General features: G+C 35.9%; 4 protein-coding genes across 6 annotated transcripts in view; 3 read left to right on the top strand and 1 right to left on the bottom strand.

Moving 5' to 3' along the window:
* LOC123015412 (transmembrane protein 47) overlaps positions 1–10,757 on the top strand; it is a 23,972-nt gene extending 13,215 nt beyond the window's left edge. Inside the window, exons 1-4 of one of the 3 annotated variants that reach the window (XM_044415112.1) lie at positions 3,424–3,644; positions 6,248–6,434; positions 9,092–9,241; positions 9,294–10,757. In XM_044415112.1, coding sequence (XP_044271047.1) covers positions 3,621–3,644; positions 6,248–6,434; positions 9,092–9,241; positions 9,294–9,517 — 585 coding nt within the window. In that variant the 5' untranslated portion in view covers positions 3,424–3,620 and the 3' untranslated portion in view covers positions 9,518–10,757. Of the gene's footprint in view, positions 1–3,423; positions 3,645–5,927; positions 6,191–6,247; positions 6,435–9,091; positions 9,242–9,293 lie in introns of those variants that run through there. The other 2 variants (XM_044415110.1, XM_044415111.1) reach the window with 2 other exon arrangements.
* A 1,205-nt stretch (positions 10,758–11,962) lies between these two features.
* Positions 11,963–13,945, bottom strand: LOC123015407 (protein artemis). Its single transcript, XM_044415100.1, has 2 exons — positions 13,641–13,945; positions 11,963–13,587 (listed from the first exon to the last, which is right to left on the bottom strand). The coding sequence occupies exons 1-2, from the start codon at positions 13,691–13,693 to the stop codon at positions 12,474–12,476; spliced, it is 1,167 nt and encodes a 388-aa protein (XP_044271035.1). The 5' UTR covers positions 13,694–13,945; the 3' UTR covers positions 11,963–12,473.
* On the top strand, positions 13,745–20,401 carry LOC123015406 (zinc finger protein 271). The gene is made up of 2 exons (XM_044415099.1): positions 13,745–14,016; positions 16,940–20,401. The coding sequence occupies exon 2, from the start codon at positions 16,973–16,975 to the stop codon at positions 20,033–20,035; it is 3,063 nt and encodes a 1,020-aa protein (XP_044271034.1). The 5' UTR covers positions 13,745–14,016; positions 16,940–16,972; the 3' UTR covers positions 20,036–20,401.
* Positions 20,402–20,679: 278 nt separating this feature from the next.
* Positions 20,680–22,536, top strand: LOC123015408 (cell cycle control protein 50A). Its single transcript, XM_044415101.1, has 4 exons — positions 20,680–20,854; positions 21,166–22,005; positions 22,056–22,221; positions 22,272–22,536. The coding sequence occupies exons 1-4, from the start codon at positions 20,809–20,811 to the stop codon at positions 22,315–22,317; spliced, it is 1,098 nt and encodes a 365-aa protein (XP_044271036.1). The 5' UTR covers positions 20,680–20,808; the 3' UTR covers positions 22,318–22,536.
* Positions 22,537–22,670: the final 134 nt, after the last annotated feature.

The following is a 22,670-nucleotide window of genomic DNA, read 5'->3' as shown; positions in this document are numbered from 1 at the left end:
TGGATTGAGTAGATTTGTTGTTTGTTTCTTCCAAATGCCCTTTTTAGGGCTATCAAAAATTTCAACACAAAAAAGGTTTCACCATTCACGAGTATGAACACGATTTAATATTTTGTAATTACCAACAATCAATTTCTTTTCTAAAACTAAAGAGTATAATATTTGAATCATAACTGGTATCTCATTTAATCATTGAAAACAAGTCGGCAGAAATAAGTATGATTAATATTTTTTAAACATTGTAACTTTATTATTCAAATCTTTGTTTTTTTGCGCTTTACGAAACAGCACAAGCGCCGTCTAACGGCATTTGTTCCAATTGTGCTATTGGTTCTTGACGTTCTTGTACTTAAAAAAAAATGTAGATAAACATTATACGTGCCTTATTATTTACAAGTTTTAACAACAACAAATTATCATGTGCTACTTCAAATGGTTGATAAGGTTTTTTTTTTGTAATTATTACAGTTTCAGTATTTTAAAGTTGAGGGTATGTTCTTGGTTTGTTCGTTTTAATTTTGCATTTGGTTTATAGTTTAATAATGCAATTAATGAAATACGAAGAAAAAACAACAATTTGGAGGGAATATCGTTTTACGGTGTGAAAATTTCAGTGGTGTATTCTCAGATCATGTTGTGATGGCCGGGATGGTTAATGCATTGTTTCTTCCAGCACATAATCGTGTGTTTTACTATGATCATCAAGAAATAATCAAATTTTACTTTGGATTAAATAAAATTGACATTAAATGTCACAGCAGTGACAGCTATGTCATTCATAGTGGATTGTTTCCAAGGTAATGATACGCTCAAAATTCATACTTTTTGATTTTGCAGCGCGGTGTAGAGTTTTGTTTAAACCGAAATAACTCGAGAACGGTACATTTTAGAGATATTAACAAGAGTACTTTTTTATGAAAAAATGATCGGGCTTTTGATTTTTGGTATCAAAAATATCTGTTAATAGGCTGAAAAAAAGAGTTATGACCCAAAAACTGGAAGGGTCCTATTGTCACAGGAAATCTATAGCTTTTACAAGACTTCCGTTTACACCATATCAAAGAGTATCTTTTTGTCCCTTGACATGCAAAGTTTCATAATAATCGGATAAACGATAACAAAAATATTTCCAAAAAATCATTTTCCATACCGATTTTTGGAAAGCTGTAATTTTTCTATTTTTTGAGCTAGGTCAGTAAATATTGTGCTCTCTATTCTCATTTGTAGAGGGGTATTCGTGGTTAAAATTATGCCACACATTTTTGAAACACCCGATATATCGCGTGTGTGTAATCCGGCAGGTGGCACTAACGCAAGTTAGGTTTCCAACCAGTGGCGTAACTACCTACCCGCCTGAGCCCGCGGCCGCGGGGGGCCCTTGGGATAAAGGGCCCTTTCCAAATTAAAAATAATAATAATAATAATAGTAATAGTTTACAAATTTTTAAAGAGTGTACAAAAATTATTATAGGCCAATGCAATAAAAAACAAAAAACTGCACAATATTCTCTCGTTCTCTCTCATATTAAAGTTGAACAACAAGTCACTGATCAGTTATCTGTTGCTTCCACATCGTCTGCTTCCATTSACCATCATCAAAATCAGGAACAGGCCATTGAAGTTGAGGAAATATTTAAAGAAGCATATCCAACTGATTTTGCAATTTTTATAAAAACGACATAGTCAAAATCGCCTTTTCYTGTGTCATTGGCATCACTTGGTAAAAATTCGTTCATAAAAGAGAAATTAAAGACAACAAAATCGGTAAAAGAATTTGCAGAATTTTTAATACTGGAAAATGAGTTGTCATCCAGTTTTCCTAATGTCATAACTGCTCTTTTACTCTATTTAACTCTGCCTGTCACCGTCGCATCAGCGAAAAGATCCTTTTCCAAATTAAAATTAATAAAAAATTATTTACGGAACTCTAGATGAACCAGGAAAGGCTTACAAATTTGTTCATTTTGTCAATAGAATACGATGTCGCTAGAAAACTAAACATGGACAATGTTATCCAAAATTTTGCAAATTTAAAAGCAAGGAAAAAACAAATTACCTAAGTAAACGTGAGCTGAAATTTTGTTATTTTGCTATTATTGCCTTTAAAAAGTTTTTATCGTTATTTGTTTTGTTAAATTGTTTTACTTGTTTTACTTTACTTTACTTTTACTTTACTTCTCTTTGAGAAGTATTGTTCTACAAGGATTGCATTTTTTAGTTTCTTGGGGCCCAACAGACGTCTTTTGCGGGGGGGCCCAAAATTTCTAGTTACGCCACTGTTTCCAACACTAAATTATTGTCGTTAGGATGTTTTCCAAATAAGGAAAAGGATAAGGAAAGTCGTGTGATGTTCACACCAGATTTTTTTTTGTGGAGAAAAAAGATTATATTGACCAAAATCTATTGTGTTTATTGCTTCAGAAGAATTTTTCAGGCTCATTATTACTCGTGGTTCAGAACTCGCGTGCCAGGGAAAAATACCAAGTAAGTTAAGATACTAGCAACATGGTACAAATGTTAAAAAATTCTATCTACGTATATAAAAATTTCGAAAACATGGCAATTTCAATTTTGCATTTTGTCTTATTTTATTTCTGTTGGGAAGATAATTCTACATATTTTTGTGCTGCAGGCTATTAGAAGAGGAAACAACTTTACTGTAACTTTACTAAATAATTAAGAAGAAACTGCAAAAACAAGATAAGTCAGTCAATATGCGTTGTTTGCAGTAATCCCTCATTAAATCTGCAGTCGTATTACTTGGTCACATTCAGTAATATGCTTTAAGATAAACATTTTTGTCAACTTTCCGGTTATAGTACAACCTCCTATTCTTATGAGTACAACATTCGTAATCAGAAAGGGAACTCGTTTATGTGCTTATCTCAAATCAGTAGACAATGGATTTATCTAGTTTTTGCAGTAACCCGATGATTTACAAGATCATCGGTAACAATAAATACAACACTGTTTCATAATTGAAGGATGTTTTTTTAGAATCCTGTTCTCTAGGGTTTTAAGGCAAAACTTTTCCCAGACGAATAAATATTTCATATTTCTGATTAACCTTTCGAAAAAGGCTTTTTGCACTCTCTGAAAGCCGATTTTAAGCGAGTTTTTGTGAAATTTATGAATCGTTACATTGATAGATCGCAAATTTAGGCGTGTTTATGGTCCAGTTTATGGACTTGTGCTGCGTTAGAAGTCAACACAGGATATTTTAGAAAAAGTAATTTCATACAAAAAATCGATTTTTGGAAAAGTGTATTTTGCGAATCCGGTGCTTAAAAAATCGCGAGTAGGCCGGAGTGTAGGTTGGCGGCGGCGCGCTGCCACCGTCCCAATAATCGATTCCGGGGGCGGCAGCGGGACACAACACGCACACATACACACTCATTTTGGCCGGTTCGAATGCACAGTTCGAATTTAGCGCCCCATTTCGTAACAACAATTGCGCCAAGCACGTGTGGTAAAGTCGATTATTTCAGTGTTTTGTTTGTGGCGTGTTAGACTGTGAGTGATGCGGGGTGAACGGCCGAAAGTCAAGAAAGACACTAGAACTTTATGAAATCACAGTCAAAGAACAGACTCGGAGTTACTGTTAATAGTTTTCGGCTTTAATGGCGGAAAATCAGATCGCTCAGGTAAAAACGAAAAGAAAAAAAGAAGACCGAGGATGAGTATCGGACCGCAGCTGCTGCTAACAGGGCCGTTATTAGGGTTTAATATGAATTAATGTGCTCCGGGGGAGGATTATGAGCGTCTTTTGTACAATGTATTGTGTGTGTTTTGTTGCTTTATTTTATTTTATGGGTTGTAATTGATGGCGACAGAGGCGCCTCGTCGATATACGCATTCAGAGGGTTGTTTTAATTACCCAAAGTTTGATTTTATGGACGATAAAACTTTGCCGTACTGTTATTAGCGTGTTTTTGTGTCGACTTTTGATAAATGGGATGTTCGTGAAGACACCACTGGGAATAATTACAACAAAATCGAACTGTACACTCAGAATTCGACAAATAGATCAAAACTCAAAGAACTAATCTCTTCCTAAAAGCTAAAAGAGTGGTAGTTTGATTTATCTCAGTGTAGTACAKCATGGTCAACAAATAAGGGATTGTTTTGACTTAATATGAGGGTGCTATGTTGYTTATTATCTGAAGAGGCAATTTCTGCCAGCATTCTCTTGACAGAAGCAAAATTTTACAGCGTATCTTTTATTCGCTTGATCTCGTTTTATTTGTTTACATATTCRCCACTGCCGGCAAARAAACGCAATAAAGTGTSCATTAAGCTCATTTTATGGCCTTAACAAAGCGAGTYTGACGGGAAATCTCGTCGAAATAATTCATGAAAAAGTGTCCGAAATCATATTTTCGTTTAACCCGGATCGTGATTATGCACCTGTAGTGTGAATAGCTCCCTCTATCCACTTAACAAGTTTAATCGACACGGTCCTGTTTACATACCGAGGTTTTCCACGGTAAAGAAACGGGGTCGAAGTATCGTAGGGAAATTTCCATTTTACAAGGCAACATCCCTTGTTTTACATAGACCGGCCCCGGAAAGAATCGCAACGTTTGCATTATTAATCCGGGCGAAGCCGGAATCGGAGAAAAATTGCCCTCTTTTTTTAGTATTAAGCGGAGCGTTACTTGAATTCCGGTTTTTGTAACATTTGCGTATTTAGGGGTTAATACCGGTCGACCCCCCGATCTGTGTGCTACAGGGGGGTTGATTATGGCGCGTCGAGGTACCGCCCCTTATCGATTTTTTTCGTCTGGAAGAAACCGTCAAGTGTGAGTTACTATGGTTACAAGGTAATTTTCAGACGGGATTCAAAAATCAAACAGCTGAAAATTTCTACTTAAGTCACTCTACCGGAATTTTAATTTCGTGACGCGGACAAATCATAGATTTTAATTACTTTCAGATATCTGAAATTATTTCGAGCGTAACCGCAATTGGGGCGCATTTTGCTAATTGCGATCATTCGCAACGTCAACATACCCTACAACCAATATTTATCATTCGACGAAATGTTCGGTCAGAATACACACTCACTGATTAAAATAATTGTTAATTGACGAAGTGAAGGAAATGGAAGTTTTTGGAAGGAAGCCAAATTAATTTTTGACGGGAGATAATTAGAAAAAGTTCAAGAGTTGTATCGAGTCGGGAAGTTTTTTCATAAAAAATACTACACTGAAACAAACGAAAGCAACTTGTGGAAGTTTTAAGAGTTGCTTCTGGTACTTTATTGAGAGACTGGTTAAGTGGCATCACATGTCCTGGCACAACAAAGAACTTCCGGAATGAATGCAAGAAATCGATTTTCGAAACTTTGAGACAAGTTAAATGACATTTAGCGATAAGTAAACATCTCAATTGAACTGCAAACTTACTTTGGTTTTCCTTGGAACTCTGTGCTAACTTAAATTTCTGATCAAAACTGCCTGTGACTTTAAAATTAATTTGGCAATATTGAATAATGCAGATTATCATTTGGCCACAAAATTGAAACAAAAAAAAATGACAAGTCTCATATCTACCTTCTATCTTTACATTATTCAATGTTGTCAACTTAGTTTCAAAGTCACAGGCCATTTTGATCAGAAATTCAATTGATCGTATTGTATGGTGCAAACAGAATAGTTTCATTTAAAATAACTTAAATAAATAATAGAATCGAAACTTACGTAACAAAAACCCCGACCTGGTCAACACTAAACCGCTCGGGGTTGATTTTATTCCGATTTATTTACGCGTTGTGTAAATATTGATTACTGACATGGTGCACACTCGATTACCAAATTGCAKTCGTATTTGTTCAATGTATTKTTATTTCAGTACGTTTCAATTTGTCCTTCCAGTCAAGTTCATGTTTTATCAATATGGCTCCCACTACTTGAAATTAATACTAATTGAAATCGAGTGCAACGGATCATGTTTTATCAACAGGAAATTTTCATTATTCATTACCATTTTTYCCTCCTTACAAGTCGCCCGTTAAAAACACTATTCCGGTTATTAAAATAGTCCAAATTGGCTCCGCCTCTATTTGTTATCACTGACATACCTATCACATTCCTTGCCCATGCCTTAGTCAGTTTCCGTGCGAGACAGGTGAATAATGGGTGAAAAAACGGTAGTTAAATTGGCAGCTGAACACAGCCGATACCGCTTAGTGCGCATCTTTTATGTTTTTCCCTCTAACTTTGTCTTAAATTTWSTCWATTTCTAGGTGATTGCATTCATATGCGGGCTGATAGTGATCATCTTGATGATAATGGGACTCGCGTCCACCGACTGGCTGATGTCCGATGGTTGGAGGCAGGGTCTCTTCATCCATTGCATCGAAGAAAACGCCCCCCAACCGTTGCCCTTCGACATGCAAGAGCCTCCCGGATGTTACCAATCCAGGGATGCAGGTATTCAACAAGTTCAAAACCTAAAGCTGTTTTCGACTAGTCGATCAATCTTCCGTCTTTAGCTTACGTCGGAATGCAAATATCGCGTTTTATTGGCAGGTTGTTGCGACTACAATTAATAATTCAGCGAGGGGTGAGATGACTGTGTTTGAAGGGTCGCAAGGGAAGTTTAACGCTAGAGACGTGCGTTATTAAATGATGTGACAGTTGACATAGATTTGAGAAGATAACTAAACGAATTAATTATTAGATGTAAAGTTCAAAGAATTATTTATCACAATCATGTGATATCACGATATCAAAAATAAAATGCAATCTTATAAAATAAGATTGCGGTAAAATTTTTCTCTACTAAATGTTTCCTTTTTCAATTTAGTAATTTTCAAATGATAAACAAAAAGTATGGAATACGCTTTATTCCTTGTGCGCTTTTTTTTGGGCGCTTATTTCCGGTTCGCTTATTTCCTGTGCGCATATATCCGGTCACCATTTTAACTAATGCAAAATCAACGTTTCAGGACGGAGGACTAAAAAAATAGTTAGTGCAATAGCACTAATTTAGAAAATTAAATTATACCTTACTAAAACATCCTAGCTTGAGCGCTCTCACACATGTGTAAAACATTAATTTAACCATCTTTGTCGTGTGATAACAATTGTTTTTCTCTGGGAATTGTTGGGAAATTTAGTAGCACTACAAGTAGAAAACGGCAAAAGCTTGAGTGAAGGTAAAAAATAAAAATTCAGTTAAAATTATACGCATTACGAAGTCACTTTTCACGTTAATCATCAAATGACGATTAATTCATAGAACATCCTATGATTAAGTTAATCAAGAATAAACATAAACTTTTTTGTTAATCACAGGTTGAAAAACGGTAACATTGTGTTAATTACAAATTAAACCTTAATAAAAAATTAATCAACAATTGAAAAACCGGGCCTTAGAATACGTGCATATGTTTTAAAGCACTTAGGCGACATCTTTCTTAGAAGAATCAAAAAATTTAAGGTGGCAATAAAAAAATCTTTTTTGTTCTTATACTCTTTCTCTTTCTTATGATTTGTTCTCTTATTTGTGTTCTCTTATTTCTGCTCTCTCTCTCTCTCTCTTATTTACTCTAATGCGCCCGCCATCTTTTGACAATTATTCGAATTGTATTTGAATTTGAGAATTAGAGAAAAATTGACTTTATCGAGGTTCGAACCACAGACCTACTTGCCGTTTTCAATTTTTTCGATCCTTGGTAAAATTTTGATCGATTTTCGGCACTTAATTTTTTATCTTAAAAGAAATATTGACCTGTGCGCTTGACAACAAATCATCAATTTCGCGTATTTATTTCAATGTGAGAAGTTAAGGTTTTTCATGTTGTAGAAAAATATGTTTTTTGAAACTCGATCCAAGAACATTTTATCTCTTTTTCGTTCCAAAACTAGTTGTTTTGACTAAAGAGAGAGATTTTTACGCTTATCGTTACATATTCTGTTTCACAATTGAAGAATATTTATTTCAGTTCAGTATGTATGCAACTATTTTATGTAGGTATTTTTCTATTAAGTACTTGTTATAGCGCTGGGTTAAACTTTTTTAAATTCTTAAAAACTGAAAATTAAAATCACGAATAATTTTTTATTCATATCATTATTATGGATTTCGTATCATTGTAAAAACACAAAAATTTACTTTGTCTTTTTTTAAACGTATTTTAATGGACTACTGTAGTGTCTACTCAGAGAAGAACTGTTAAAAAAAGGAAAAGGGTAGTTCCGAAGTTTCAAAATTGTGTTAATTTAATAACCTTTATGTTAAATAGTTGTTTTTTTTTCCAAATTTGTGAATCATTTGTATGGTATGTCTTGGAAAACATGTTTTATAATTTATTTCTTATTAAGATGTTAAAGATTGTTAATTTTTTTATTTCCGAAAGAATTAAGTTTACATTATTTGCGTTGTTATTTAATAAAAAGTGGCATTTGATTCCAATTTAGCACTTGCTATATTTAATTCAACCTAACTTAATTTTTTAAATAAATTTCGTTGTTTATTTTATAACGTACTAGCAGATGTTAAAAGGAAAAGTCACTTAATGTAGTTAATTTACTTTGCTACAATTATTTTCTTCCTTCGAGTCTTTGGTTTGAGCTTTGAGCAAAACCCTTATTACCAAATTAACTTTCTTTTACCTTTGTCATTTATCAATAAGACGAAGTTTTTCTCGTCGAAGAGAAAGGCTTTTTACGTCTTTGTGGAGAGAATAGGTTTGTTTTGACCATTGAGGGAACATTTTTGAAGACATTTTTCTGGTTTCCAGGTTTACTTTTGACGTTTAAAGTCCAAAGAAAGATAGGACTTTTTAAATTAGTTGTACGTCTATTTTTGATGATTGTTTTTTCTTTGTGTTTAAAAGTTTCAAAAATTTTCGTAAGAAGTAAAAAAAAGTAAAGCGAGTTGTAAGAATGTTACAAATGCATTTAATTATTTGAGTGTGTATTTATTCAATTTTTGTGAATAAATTGATTATTCAAAATAAGGAAAAGAATGCTTATGATTGTGTATTCTGTGGTCACACACCATTACTAAGACCTTCATTTCCACTAGCATTTATGAATCACAGAACGTGCCAATTAGGTGGTAATTTGAATATTTTTTCCAGCATACATCCACGCCGCCGCCGCACTGTGCGTCATCACGTTGGTGACGGACGCCGCGGCAACCTTCCTCACCGGAATGGGTCTAAAAACAAAAGACCATCACTCCAAATACAAGTACTACCGATACGCTGTGATAATCATGGGTCTTTCCCGTAAGTTTGAAATGTTCATTGCGAAACAAACCTAAATATTTGAAAATTTCAGTGGTTTCGATACTTGTAGCCCTGATAGTCTACCCGGTATTTTTCGCCGCGGAACTGAATCGGGGCAACAGGACGATATGGGAGTTCGGTTGGGCGTATGGAGTGGGCTGGGGCGCCGCCATTTTCCTGTTCGGCGGCGTCGTTCTTTTAATGTGTGACAAAGAAAGCGAGGAGATTTACTATAAAGAGCGAAAAATCGTGCACGATAACGATTCGAGAGCCTAGTGGCCACATAGTCTGCCCGATGTTGTTCTCTGATCATAAGAGGCGTGCCTCTCTCAGAGAATGTGCTGTGAACGAGAGATTCGTGTGAATGGTCGCTTGCCTGATTCTGGACGTGTTAGCTGATCGGTTTGATGCAAAAATTCATTTTGATTTCGTTGAGGATTCACATTTTGGACGCGCTGTCAAACTGATCGGTCGAGTTACTATTTAGTTGTTTGATTTGCTTGCCTGGTTATATCACCAGTCAGCCAGTTTTGTAGTTGTTACCATTTTAAGGCGCTAATTGACTTTGATCGGTCAGGTCGGTCGAGTTGATTTTGTGAATGAAATGATCGGCTTGATGGATCAGAGGAATTCGTGCAGGATGTGTGTTTAGAGCGACTGAGAGACAACCCGGGCAGGCTAGGTGTATGTTTAATAAATACGAAATAAAGACTTGAACCAACTTAATGAACTGTTTTCATGTACATGATTTTCCGTTGTCCGTTCCATTGCACATGGAAAAACAGTTCGTAGTGATGTCAATATTGTAGTTGTAGATATTATTATACTCGATGGCAGCTAATTATTTTTTATCAAATTTTTCGTTTGGGCATTATTTTATTTTTATAGTATTTATAAAACGAAATTATCGTGCAGCTGCGCTTATATTGACCAATACGTAGTTATCGTTGGGTTCAATCAGTTGTGTGACTTAGGGTACTTTAAAAAAGCATATCGATAAAATGTAACTTTACGTGCGTAACAACGTTATTTATATTTGTATTAAAGTTAGGGTAATTTAATAATACTGGACCAACGTTATTTTGCTTTAAACAATATACTGCCAGATCATTTTGGCCACAAGCATATTTACATTTTTATAATTTCACTGTAATTATAGTCGTAAGTTTTTTTATCAAGTATTTTCTTAATTTATTGTATTGTAAATAATACTATGTCACATAAACAAGCATGGTAAAATGTAGTGTTGTGATATATAGCTTATGTATATATTAGATGTGAGAGCCATATATCTTGGTAGGAAATGCAACTTATAAGTATATCCCAACTTACAATTTATATTTTCTACTATTAATTTCATTCCTTGTGTGAATTTACTGTTACAATTGTATAAAAATAAAATTGAAATTCTCTTAATGTAAGGGTAGTTGATCTCAAAATGGAGTTAAGATCTGAGGTTCATTCCATAAAAGCACTTGTACCTATCTTCTGTCATAAAAATAAATTATTTGTATTACACTTACTTTATTTAAAAAAGTACAAAATATACAAAAATACCATCTTTAAGCTGGAAAGTTGCATCAAAATTAGCAAAACCAAACACAAGAGATACTATTTTACATATTGAAAATTTTTCTGCTCACTAAATGAAACTAAACTTTTTTTAACCAATTTCATTTATACGCAGAAACGAGATCTGAAAACCATAGTCTGCCATCACGTCGCCGTTGTTATTGGTGCTTCCTAGGAAAAAGGGGCAATCCGTCAAGTTTTGTGTCGCTTGAAGGTTGGTTCAATATGTAGTGGGAAAACTATATTTTTTCCTTAAAACCTATACTAATATACAGGGTGTTTCACGTAATTTTACGAAGCCTGCGCCTGTAAGATTCAATCAATAATACGTATTCCGATACAAACTTGATTACAAATTTTGAAAAATTGAATAAATCTTCTGTAGTTTGTTCACCCTTTAAAAAATTACGTTTTTAGTTAGTTAGTGATTAAGATAAATAAACTAGAATCATATTCATGCCGTCTCTTGATAGAACAAATGATAATTGTTTCTGAAAAACTGCAGTTTATGACTATTAATGAAACAGTGATTGGTTTGACAACTACTGTCATGGGTCTCCAAAAATTAAATAGTTAGAAGTGTATTTTTTGTATCCAGTGTTCTGTGACTTTTGCATAATTGGGTGTGTACATTAGGTGCAAGCCTCGTAAAGTTGTGTGAAACACCCTGTATTTGGTCTCAAGTGTAGCGATGGGATTCAAAAAGTCGGTACAGGAGTTTGTTGCAAAAAAGGTCACCGTTCATGTTTTTTGAACGCTACCTTTTGTATTTCACACTCTATTCTGTTTGGCTTCAAACAGTTGCAAAATACGTTCAGATAAGCATTTTTATGTTTGTGGATGCTACATAGCTGCATGGATGCAAAATAACCATTATTAAAGTTTGCAAATCTGCATTATTTTAGCTTTCCCACCGGTAATCAAGTTAAGTACTGGGTTCCAAATGTCTTCTGCAACAGTTGTCGGTTTAATTTAAGTAAATCATTTGGAGCGCAAATATAAATATATTATATAAGTAAATATAAGTATATTTTTTTATAATTATTTAGTAAAGGTACAAAAATTTTGCCAGTAAAAGCCATAAATAATGTTAAACATAATTACAATTCAGGATACAGCTTTCTTGTCTCCTCTTCTAATAGCCTACGGCAAAAAACATGGAAAATTATTTTTCAAATAGAAAAAATTGGCGTCAAAGTGCAAGATTTTTTAGCATTTTTTCTGTGTTTCTGATATCTTGTCTTGCTTAGCATTTTTCTCTGAGACGCGAGTTTTGAAAAACATTGTAGACAGAGTGAATTTGATAGTTGTGGAAAAATTTTAACCGGTGATAATATAAAAGAAAAGATGCAAAAACAGTTCAGTAGTTTCTGAGAAATAGAGGGTTTTAGTCGTCGGAATAAATTTCATTTTAGAGCCATCAGATTTGGAACAAGCTCTACCACGCATATCATGCAGACGTGATGGAAAATTCGGAGGTCAGATCCAAAATCAGCATCACAATATTAGTTAAAAAAAGTGTTCTCATATGATGAATAAAAATAGTGTAAACTAGTGTTATTCACACTGATGACCATAAACTGCCTCTCCTTTGTATGTATTTCGGGTAATTTTAATGAATTTACCAATGGAAAGGTATCGAATTTTGTTAATAACATTATCACCTTGTATAATTCCTGGGAGGCGAATCTAGTATAGAACTCAGCTCTCCTAATCCACTCTCGGTAATCTCACGAATTGGCTGAACCTCYTCTTCAGATTCAAACAATTTAACTTTTTTCCTCKTCGGCCCYTCATCCTCCAAATTTTCTTTTATATTCTTCAAAATCTCTTCATTCACCGCTGCTTCTCTATGCAAAACGTTGGCTTCGACTTTATTCGGTTTGAGAAATTTTAGCAACTCCACTCCCTCTTCGTACGAGGCGTGAGTCGAGTAGCAAACAAAATGTGTATTGTATGTTTTTTCCGAAATTCCCTTTTGTAAACTTTCACTTTTCCATCTAAAAGCCGAGACTTTGATAATTTTAACTCTGTAATGTACTGTGTTGGGACACACAGTTTTGTATGTAGTACCGCAGGCACTGTGTATTCTAGTTTTATCTTTACATCTCGTCACAGCGCAGTCCATTTCCGGGACTCGGCTGTAAAATTCGTATATTTCGTCATTGACATGAATCGGCATTTTCATTTGTTTGTAAATTTCGATAAAAAGGTACTCATAGCCGTACTTTGCCGAGGTGTCAAGCCCCACAACGTGTTTGTCGCTCCGCGAAATCCAATCCCCAATTATGGAGCAAATCTCTTCCAAGCTTTCGGCTCTTGGAGGAAATTTCGCGTACGACTTTAGAAAAAAAGTAGTGTCCAAATAAACCGATTCTATCCGTTTTTTTACGTTCAAAGAATCATACAAAGCTTTAAATTTTGGGATATCTTGCGGGTTAATTCTGTAATCACCGGTATATAAAACATTGACTTGGGCTTCAAAAAGAAACATTATTGAGCCGGGACAGTGTCCTGCCGGAATAGGGGTSACTGATATGGCCCCACTTTTCAAGAAAACACTAGTGGGGAAGCGCAAATCTAATTCAATCAAATTTTCGCCTATCTGTGGAAACATATTTTTAACGATTTCCGCGGAAACGTGCGAAAGGTATAAAAAACGCCGATTTTGGATAAGTTTTTCGTGAAATTCGGGCGCTTCCAGGCCTCTCATGTGGTCGGTGTGACAGTGGGACAAGAAGAAGGCTTCTGAATCTAAGTTGTCCCCATCGAATCTTCCAAAAACATAAATTAGATTAAATAATTAATAATAAAAAAAAAAAAATACCGGTCGATGCTTATCCCGGGAATTTCAACGATCCTGCCGCCGAAAGTGCTCATTTTGAATTTCCCGCGCGGCTTTGACAGGAAGCGCGTCGTTGTTTTGGCGGTTGTTGTGTAGGTTATTTTGTCGTTAACCTAATTTCGTTCCGGGCTTGTTTCTTGTGTTTTCTGCGGCAAATTTCCGGTTCAGTGTTCCAAACAGCGGCAAATTGTCGAAAATCCGTTCGCCAATTGCGCCCCTTTCGAACACGGGGCCTTTGCTGCTGTTCGACCACAACACGAAACGACAAGTCAAGCAGCCATTGCTCATTGTAAAGTGAAGGTCGACGCTGAGTCCGTAAAGCTTGGTTAGGTTGTCGTTTTCCGCTGTTAAAACCCATGTAAGTACCACTTTTGGGGGCTGTAGAGACGTATTTGGGCATCAGTGATCCGGGATCGATTGTAGTTTTGTGTTAGAAGCCGCTGTCGTGCCGTGATGTAATTGTCGTTTTCCTTTCTTTACACCGAGATTGGTATGCAATGGACGTTTATAGCGCGCAGTTGGGACAATTCGGTGGGATTTCGACGGGTTTGGCTCCAGGACGAGTGGAAATGGGTGGAAACCGATTCGTTTTGATGGAAAAAAGGCTTTGTTTACGTTTTTTCAAATTGTAAACTTTGCTAACCTCAATTAAGCATAACCTCACTTGTCAAATTTATTTAACCTCCAAGGTGGGCGCCTTTCGATAGGTTTTTTAGTTTAGAGACGCCGCCATGAGACCGCGCTTGGAGGATGAGGATGCGACGGCCGACAATCGGGATGAGCGATTTCGCGGTTTGGGGGGGCTCGCGGAATTCGATAGGTCGTTGCTTTTGGAGATGATCCAGTTAATATTATGTGAGGTTGATGATAGTAATTGATTTATAATAGCCGTGACATAACGTAATTAAATCGAAACGTGAATGTAATGCGCGAGATGTCGGCTAATATTTGCTTTGCGATTATGAAATATGGTTATTTATATTCCTGTCTTCGACGACCGTTTTCTACTCCTATGAAAACCTTCAGATCTAAGAAAGGATCGGTTATTCAACTTTATTAAATTTTTATCTTCTTATTTATTAGTTGTGGCTTTTTTCGAGGTACGACATATTGTAATTATGCTTCCTAACTTTCAAGATAGTTCATTAGTTTTTGGAGGTTTACAACCAATAAATAATTTTCTTTGCAGTCCACCCATTGTATTGTAGAAAATAATATGAAGGACTTTAAATAAAAATAAGTTGAGAACTAACTAATTATCTTCCGGATGTCCGGAACAACGTTGAAAGATTTCGGGCAGTCGTTCCCTAAGTCAAAACCTAGTTTTTTTCGAAAACAGTGCGTCGTACAAAAATAACGCTATAGATATTTTTGACGACAATTAGCCCATAAATCTGAATTTGACAAAAAAAATTTAAAAAACTTTTTCCAGAGCAATATTTTTTGTCTAGAATAGATTGACCACAGTGCCTTCGTCCCCTAATTAGCTAAAAAATTACTTCAGATGCAAACTTTTGTCAACCGGTTACTGAGAAAAGACCTTTTGCCCGCCATCTTCCGGGGGGGCTCTAACTCTCTTAAGAAGCATTTTTTGACATAGGTCTATGGGAACTTTTTCGGAACCATTCTTTCAACGTTTTTTCCGGTCATCCAGTATACATAAAATTTAAAAACAAAATAATTAAAATCATTACTAATAAACACGTTTTAAACATTATATTTTATAGCTAATAACTTTGCTTGCGTCAATAAAAGTCATTTTAGAAGGAAAAAAATTTTATTTCGTGTAGTAGTTTTTATTATGTTAGAAATTCGTCTTTTTTTGTTTTAGTAAATCTTTGAACAACAGAAATTTATTCAGAAAATTTTCAAAGAAAATCTTTGTAGCTTTATGCTAATGCATAAACTTTTACATACATTAGCATAAAGCTACAAACATTTTTGAAAAATTAGGTAATTTTCTTGTAAGGTTTTTTCATCTTTTTTAATTTACATCGCTGAAAACTAACAATGAAACTTCTTGAATTTCACTATGTTTTATGTAAAAACTAAGAGAATAAGGGCCAATTTTTCAATTTTTATTGAATTGGTATTGGTATGAATAAAAACTTTATATTTTTGTCAATTTAGTAATGAGGTTTTTTTTGTTAAATGGATTGTGAAATAGCAGGTGGTTTATTATAGTTTACTGTAGAAGTAAAAGAAAGTTATAAAATTGATCCATTTCAACATGGGCTGGTGGTTCTATCGAGGAAACAAAATTTCTCAAAGTCTAAATCCAATTTACCTATTGAAGATACCGAAGGTACTAATAATAAATTATGCTTTGAAAATAAAGAAAAATATCCTTCACTGTACAATATTCTATAATTAAATACAATTTTTTCAAACTAAATTAATACAAAGCATTTTTAAATTCGCAGTCGTCCTTTCAGAATTTAAAAGTTATTATGTAATAATATAAAATTTAAAGAATTTATTAATTTATTGATAAATATTTGGCAATGACAAGAATAGGATGTTGCATTATTCTTGAATTAAAAAAAGAAAGATAGTGATATCTTCAAATAGTAATAATAATCAATGAGCGTAAGTTTTATCCAGAGAAAAGAAAAAAATACAACTACAAAAAATATCATTCTAATATGTTACAATAAAAGTATTTTTTTTTTCATTTTTTCCACATGAAACCCGAATTGCTTGGTTCTGGGTCTTTGTATTATAAAAAATAGTTATTTATGTATAAAACCACTTATTTAAGTCTTATTTTTAATTACCAATGTAGATTTTGCTGCCGTTTTAATAAGCGAAATCAGGAATAGTTAGAACACGTGAAATAATGTGGGTTTGCCCTATAAAATCATCACTTGTCAGAGATAAATGGCGCCGTAATGTGAAATTTGTTCTCATCTTTTTTTAATATCTCCTAGAGATTACTAGCTCTAAATTTTGCAAACACACTAAATAAGTGACGTGATGACTATTGTTTTGTTAAAAAAAAAACTTCAAAAATCAGAAAATCAAATCAAAAAATCTGGGAAAACTGTAACCCCCCCAAAAAATATGTCATCCGATAAGAGTTTAGGATTATTAAAAAAAGATGGGAACAAATTTCAAATTTGGCGTCATTTATCTCTGATAAGAAAGCCTTTTTGAACAATTGTTCATAGGACAAACCTACATTATTTTTACGTGTTCTATCTCTTCCTAAATTTTTACCGATTAAAACGGAACCACCTTGTATAAAGAATTTGAATTGAATAGTTTTTGCTTTGTTTCAGATTTTGAAAATATGCTGTTGACGTGCGTTCACCATGGAAGATAATTTCGCTCTAGCTTGGGACGATTCGACGGCCGTCGTTCAAGGCGAGGAGGTAATTTGCAGCATCGAAAATGAAATTCTTCCCGCCGAAACGGAAGAATTTACCGGTATCCAACAGACGGAAGAGGAAGCCACCGAGGTAGAAACAGTCGCCGAACCCGAAGGCAATATCGTTTATATAACGGAAGATAATGTTCTTGTTATGCAACCAACGCAAACAGTCAACTTCGAAGATGATTTCATGGAAGTCAATGAAGACGTTTCCGAAGAAGTTGCTGAAGAAATCAGCGAAGAAGTTGTAACTGAACAATGGGACGAAAGTTGTCCAGAAGAAATTGTTGTCGGATCAGAAGAAGCTGTCGGTGGCGATGATGAACAAGCAAATGAAGATTTCGATATTCCGTTGCCGACCGATCAGGATGAATATACGGCATCCAGGCCATATCCCTGCGACTTTTGTAGTCGGCGATTTAGGAAGAAGGCGAATTTGATGAACCACATGGTGGCACATCAGACTGATAGACCCCATGGGTGTAATCTTTGCGGGGTTAGATATATTAGAAAGTGTGATTTGATGAATCACTTGAAAGTTCACGCGTATATTCCTGAAACGGACGGATTGGAGGAAGAAGATGTTCAACAGTTGGATGATTCTGATGGAGAAAAGAGGCCCAAAAGGAGGGCTTTCTCAAGAAGGAAGAAGAATAAAATTAAGGAAGAATACGATGATGAAGGTGATGATACTGTGGCTTCGAGTTCACGTTCGTACAATTACGTCGATGAAGACATGCGACTTATGGAGGCTATGGAAAACAATGTCAAAGGAGATTATACCGATTATAGCGATTATATGACTGAGAATCAGCCAGTGGAGGTCAGATATCCCATTACTGACCCTCGAAAACCTTTTGTTTGTCAGCATTGTGGTGTCGGATTTGCTCGAGAGAAGGCCTTAGCTTCGCATGCACGAATCCATGGCGGAGATAGTCCTTTCGAGTGCCAGAAGTGCGGAGAGATGTTTTGGGACGTGGCTTTAATGCGCGAACATCTCCGCAGCAAACACGGAGACATTGAAGATTTTGACGATGACGAAGATGAAGACTACTCAGAGGAAGAAACTAAATATGGAACTTTCTATTGCTCGACATGTGGTCTTTCCTTTCACCGACAAGATAATTTGAAGAGACATCAAAGAGTGCATATTAAAGAGGAATTTATAAATGATCACGAGTTTGGCCATATTTGTAACGTATGCGGTGAGTCCTTTCAGGAAGCTTTAGATTTATTGGCACATGCAGAAGTACATGCTCGAGGATCAGAACACCGTTGCATGATCTGTGGAGAGGTGTGCAGTGACGATCAGGCTGTTGCTGTTCACGTTCAAGCAAAACATGGAAAGAATCTCCCGCCAAACACTTGTATGTTGTGTGGACGCACTTGCAAGGATCGACGTACGCTGCTGAAACATTCATGGGAGCATTCGAAAGAAAAAAGTTTTGCTTGCTCCAAGTGTGCTAAAACTTTCCATAATAAAGCACGTCTAAAACGTCACATGTTGTCACACAGGAACAAAATCGTAACGTGTGACGTATGCGGAGAAGAATTCCCCGATGGTCGCTCTTTAATGAATCACAGACACAGTCATAGTAGTCTGTCTGGACGACAATTTCCTTGTTTGGAGTGTGGAAAGACGTTCGGATCGCGGAGCTCGCAACAGATCCATATAAGGATCCATACCGGGGAGCGTCCGTATGGATGTCGATTTTGTTGGAAGGCTTTTGCTGACGGGGGGACTTTAAGAAAACACGAAAGAATTCACACGGGAGAGAAACCTTATGCTTGTGCCGTCTGTCCCAGAGCTTTCAACCAAAGAGTTGTATTAAGGGAGCACATTAGGTCACATCATTCTGGACCCGATCCCAAATACACCCACAGTGTGACTCCTTATTGTTGTTCTGTGTGCTCAGACATGTTTGCCACTTCTCAGGATCTTATTGTGCATTTGATCCATCATTGCGATTTGAATACAGCAATGAAAAGGCAACCACAAGTCGGCCCGAGAAAGTATAAAAGGAGAAGGAAATTAAAACCACACGAACTTGAAATGATTTCAAATAAACCCGATGAAGAAGTTGAGGAGGAAGAAGAACAACATTACACCGACTCAGAAGACGAAAGGGAATTAAGAAAGAAAAATAACAAAAAGAATAAAAAAGGTTCGCCTAAACCGACTTTGAACGAAACGTACACAGATTTGTACAACAGTTGTTCTTCTGCTATTGAGAACATAAATTCTATAGTAAATTCAAAATCAGCTTCGAAATCAAAAAGAAAACTCAAGGCTGAGCCCCCGGTTCCGTCAAGACCTAAAATGATCCATACTCAAAAAACCCGCGTTCCTGTCGAAACAGGTGAAGATGGAAAAATTCGACACAAAACAAAAACTCTAGTGACGCGGACCCAACCGACTGAGTTGAAGTCAGCTACTGGCGAGAGGATAAGGCCTCGAACTAAAAACGTCAGTTATCACATTCTTAATTCGGAGAAACTCCCATTAGCTACGTTCCCTGAGGACGATACAGAGCAAGCGGTCAATAGTTTACTGAAAGAGGATCAGAATTTCGATCAGAGTAATGGAATTGTGTACATGGAACAAGCCGAGACGCCACCGGAAGTGGCTTCTGAACAAATCGTCGAGACAGATAACGGTCCAGTGCCAACAAACATAATAAAGGTATCGTCGACACCACCGCGATTGCAGAGCTTGCGACCGGGACGTACTATTATAGGACCGGGGAGTAAAGTCGTGCGATTGGTTAAAGGAGGGATGATTATAACAAAGAATAAAAAGACAGAGCCGGAGAACATACTTCCCGATCTTGAGAACACAGAAAAGGAGGAAATGAGGGTCAAGCAAGAGGTTGACCCGAGTCCGTTGCACGAATTAGCTGAATTATCGATGCAACATGCGCAAAACATGTTCAAATGTGAAATGTGCAGTGCTGTTTTTGACGATAGAGCCAAACTGTTGGATCATGTGCCGATTCATATATGATTGTAAATACGTTTTGTTTTTGCCCTGTCTCGATGAAGAAGTTTGTATTAAGTTGTATTAAGTGATTCAGGCCCATACATTTTTACGAGGTTTCTTATTTGATAGTTAAGATCGGACGGGAATTGCGAGCTGTACAACTCTTCAATATATTTTTGTATTATTTTCTATGGAGGAAAAGTTTTTGCAGTGACACGTTTTAATATTTCTTTAAGTAATTGCAAACTATTGTAGCAAACTAAGATGTATTTTAATCTCTTTGTAACGATTTTACTAGTTTTTATGTATATAATAGAGATATAATGCACTAGCATGTAGAAACTGTAAGTTGTATGTTATTCATGGAAATAAATCATTGGTTAGGCATAACGGCTAGTGGTGCATACTGAACCAGTAAACACACATTTACTTTTTTACTACTTAATTATTTATAAATTCTGGTTAAGGACTTTAACAGTTTCTTTTAGGTGCCCCCAGTCGGATAGTCCAAGTTAATACTTTTAATCACTTACCTATTGTACTGTGGTTAGGTGTAAAAATAAAAATTATGAGATTAATAAGTGAAATCTCGATTCATAAATTATTTTCCAAAAATTACATTATTTTCTGAATTTGGTTTTCGCTGATTTGTGTTGGCTAGCCTGAGTTTTGACATTTCATTTATTTGGTTATCTCAAGTGTCACTCAATTTTGGGGGGTCATTTTTGGGCTTAAATCCCAACAAATTGTGTTGGAACGATTATCAAATTTGTTTTATAGTACCAGTTTGTGAACGAATGGCAATGGACAGCGGTGAATCGACCAAAACGAAAAAACCGTCAGGTAAATAAACTCACACCAAGGGATGGTTCGACCTTAACACACCCCATTTATCGATCTTATGTCAACATAAAAGCCCCATGAACTCATTCGATGAGAAATTGCCATGTGTTGGTACTTTAAAGGTCATCCACATAGCAATTTTCTCAAGTGGAGAAACTTTTTATGAAGTAATTATAGTCGCAATGATTTATAATTCATAAACTACACGTAATGAGACGAATAGTACACAAAGATTATGTAGTCGTGATGATGGGGTTGCTTTGTAAGCAACACTACCGACAGACTGTATTTTTCTAAAAAATTCTTTCCAGATAGTGCATTTAAGCAGCAACGTTTGCCAGCCTGGCAGCCGATTCTGACCGCGGGGACAGTCCTTCCAACGTTCTTCGTGATCGGAATTGCGTTCATTCCTGTGGGTATCGGCCTGTTGTACTTCTCAGATGAGGTGAAGGAGCTTGTGATTGACTACACAAACTGCAACCAAACAAATGAGAGCAGTTCCATTAACGGAAACTTTACTGATACGGGAAAACGGTGTGCTGATGTTATCTCCGACGACGCCAACGCAGAATGCACCTGCATCATCCCCTTCACGCTCGAATCGGACTTTAAGGGAAAAGTCTACATGTACTATGGCCTCAGCAACTTCTACCAAAACCACCGACGATACGTCAAATCGCGCGACGATAACCAGTTGTTGGGACGGTTGGACGCGGAACCATCGTCGGATTGTAGTCCCTTTGATAAGATCAAGGATAAACCAATAGCCCCATGCGGGGCCATCGCGAATTCCCTTTTCAGCGACGTTTTAACCTTGAAGAAGCTAGAAGAAAACAGTTGGAAAGACGTGGAGTTGATCAAAAAAGGCATCGCGTGGGACTCGGACAAGAACATCAAATTTAGAAACCCCCCCGGGGATTTGAAGGAAGCTTTCAAGGATTTCGCTAAACCCAAAGCTTGGAAAAAGAACGTGTGGGAATTGGATCCTAATGATCCGGAAAATAATGGGTTTCAAAATGAGGATCTTATTGTATGGATGAGAACCGCAGCTTTGCCAACTTTCCGTAAACTATACCGAAAAATTGATCATACTCAGGATGGATACAAGGACGGGTTGCTTAAGGGCAAATACCAGTTGAGAGTTGACTATTGTAATTGTTTTCAAATATTTACTTAATTGTTATTTAATTTTGCTTTTTAGCTTACAATGTGATGCCGTTTGATGGGACAAAACGCATGATTTTAAGTACAACGTCGCTTTTAGGAGGGAAGAACCCGTTTTTGGGAATCGCCTATATCGTAGTAGGTTGTGTTTGTTTATTACTAGGAATTATATTACTCTTTATTCACATAAAGTGTGGTAAAAGGTGGGTTTTACCTGTGAAACTAAAGCTCGATTTAATTTCAACTTTTTTAGCACAAGTGAAATGATTAATGTCAATCCAAGGACAAACTACCAGTAAGTAATACATTCCTAGAAACTAACAAAGTGGCCTTATAAAAGTATTGTTATTTTCTCCACACTACGTATATATTCACTTTCTCGCAAGCCAATATTAATTATTTAATTTAGTAGTAAGTTTTTAATTGTGATAAATGTACAGGAGCTACGTGTTTTGAAGTTATATAAGTGTATTATATTTTGTTATTTAATGAATGTGAAATAAAAATTCTTGTTTTAATTATTTCGCTTTATCTCTCCAAAAAAAAGCAAAGTTGAGTCATCGTTTGTTTTTCCAATGGTTGAGTATCTGCGTTTAGTCTTCGGTCCGCGTCGCATAAAAATAAATAAAAAACTTGCGTTCTTTAAAAATGT

This window comes from Tribolium madens, unplaced genomic scaffold, assembly GCF_015345945.1.
Source record: "Tribolium madens isolate multiple individuals breed KSU strain unplaced genomic scaffold, Tmad_KSU_1.1 Scaffold_19;HRSCAF=116;Tcas5.2_LG9, whole genome shotgun sequence".
Classification (NCBI taxonomy): domain Eukaryota; kingdom Metazoa; phylum Arthropoda; class Insecta; order Coleoptera; family Tenebrionidae; genus Tribolium; species Tribolium madens.
The sequence above is the reverse complement of the archived record's forward strand: the minus strand, read 5'-3'. Positions and strand labels throughout refer to the sequence as shown.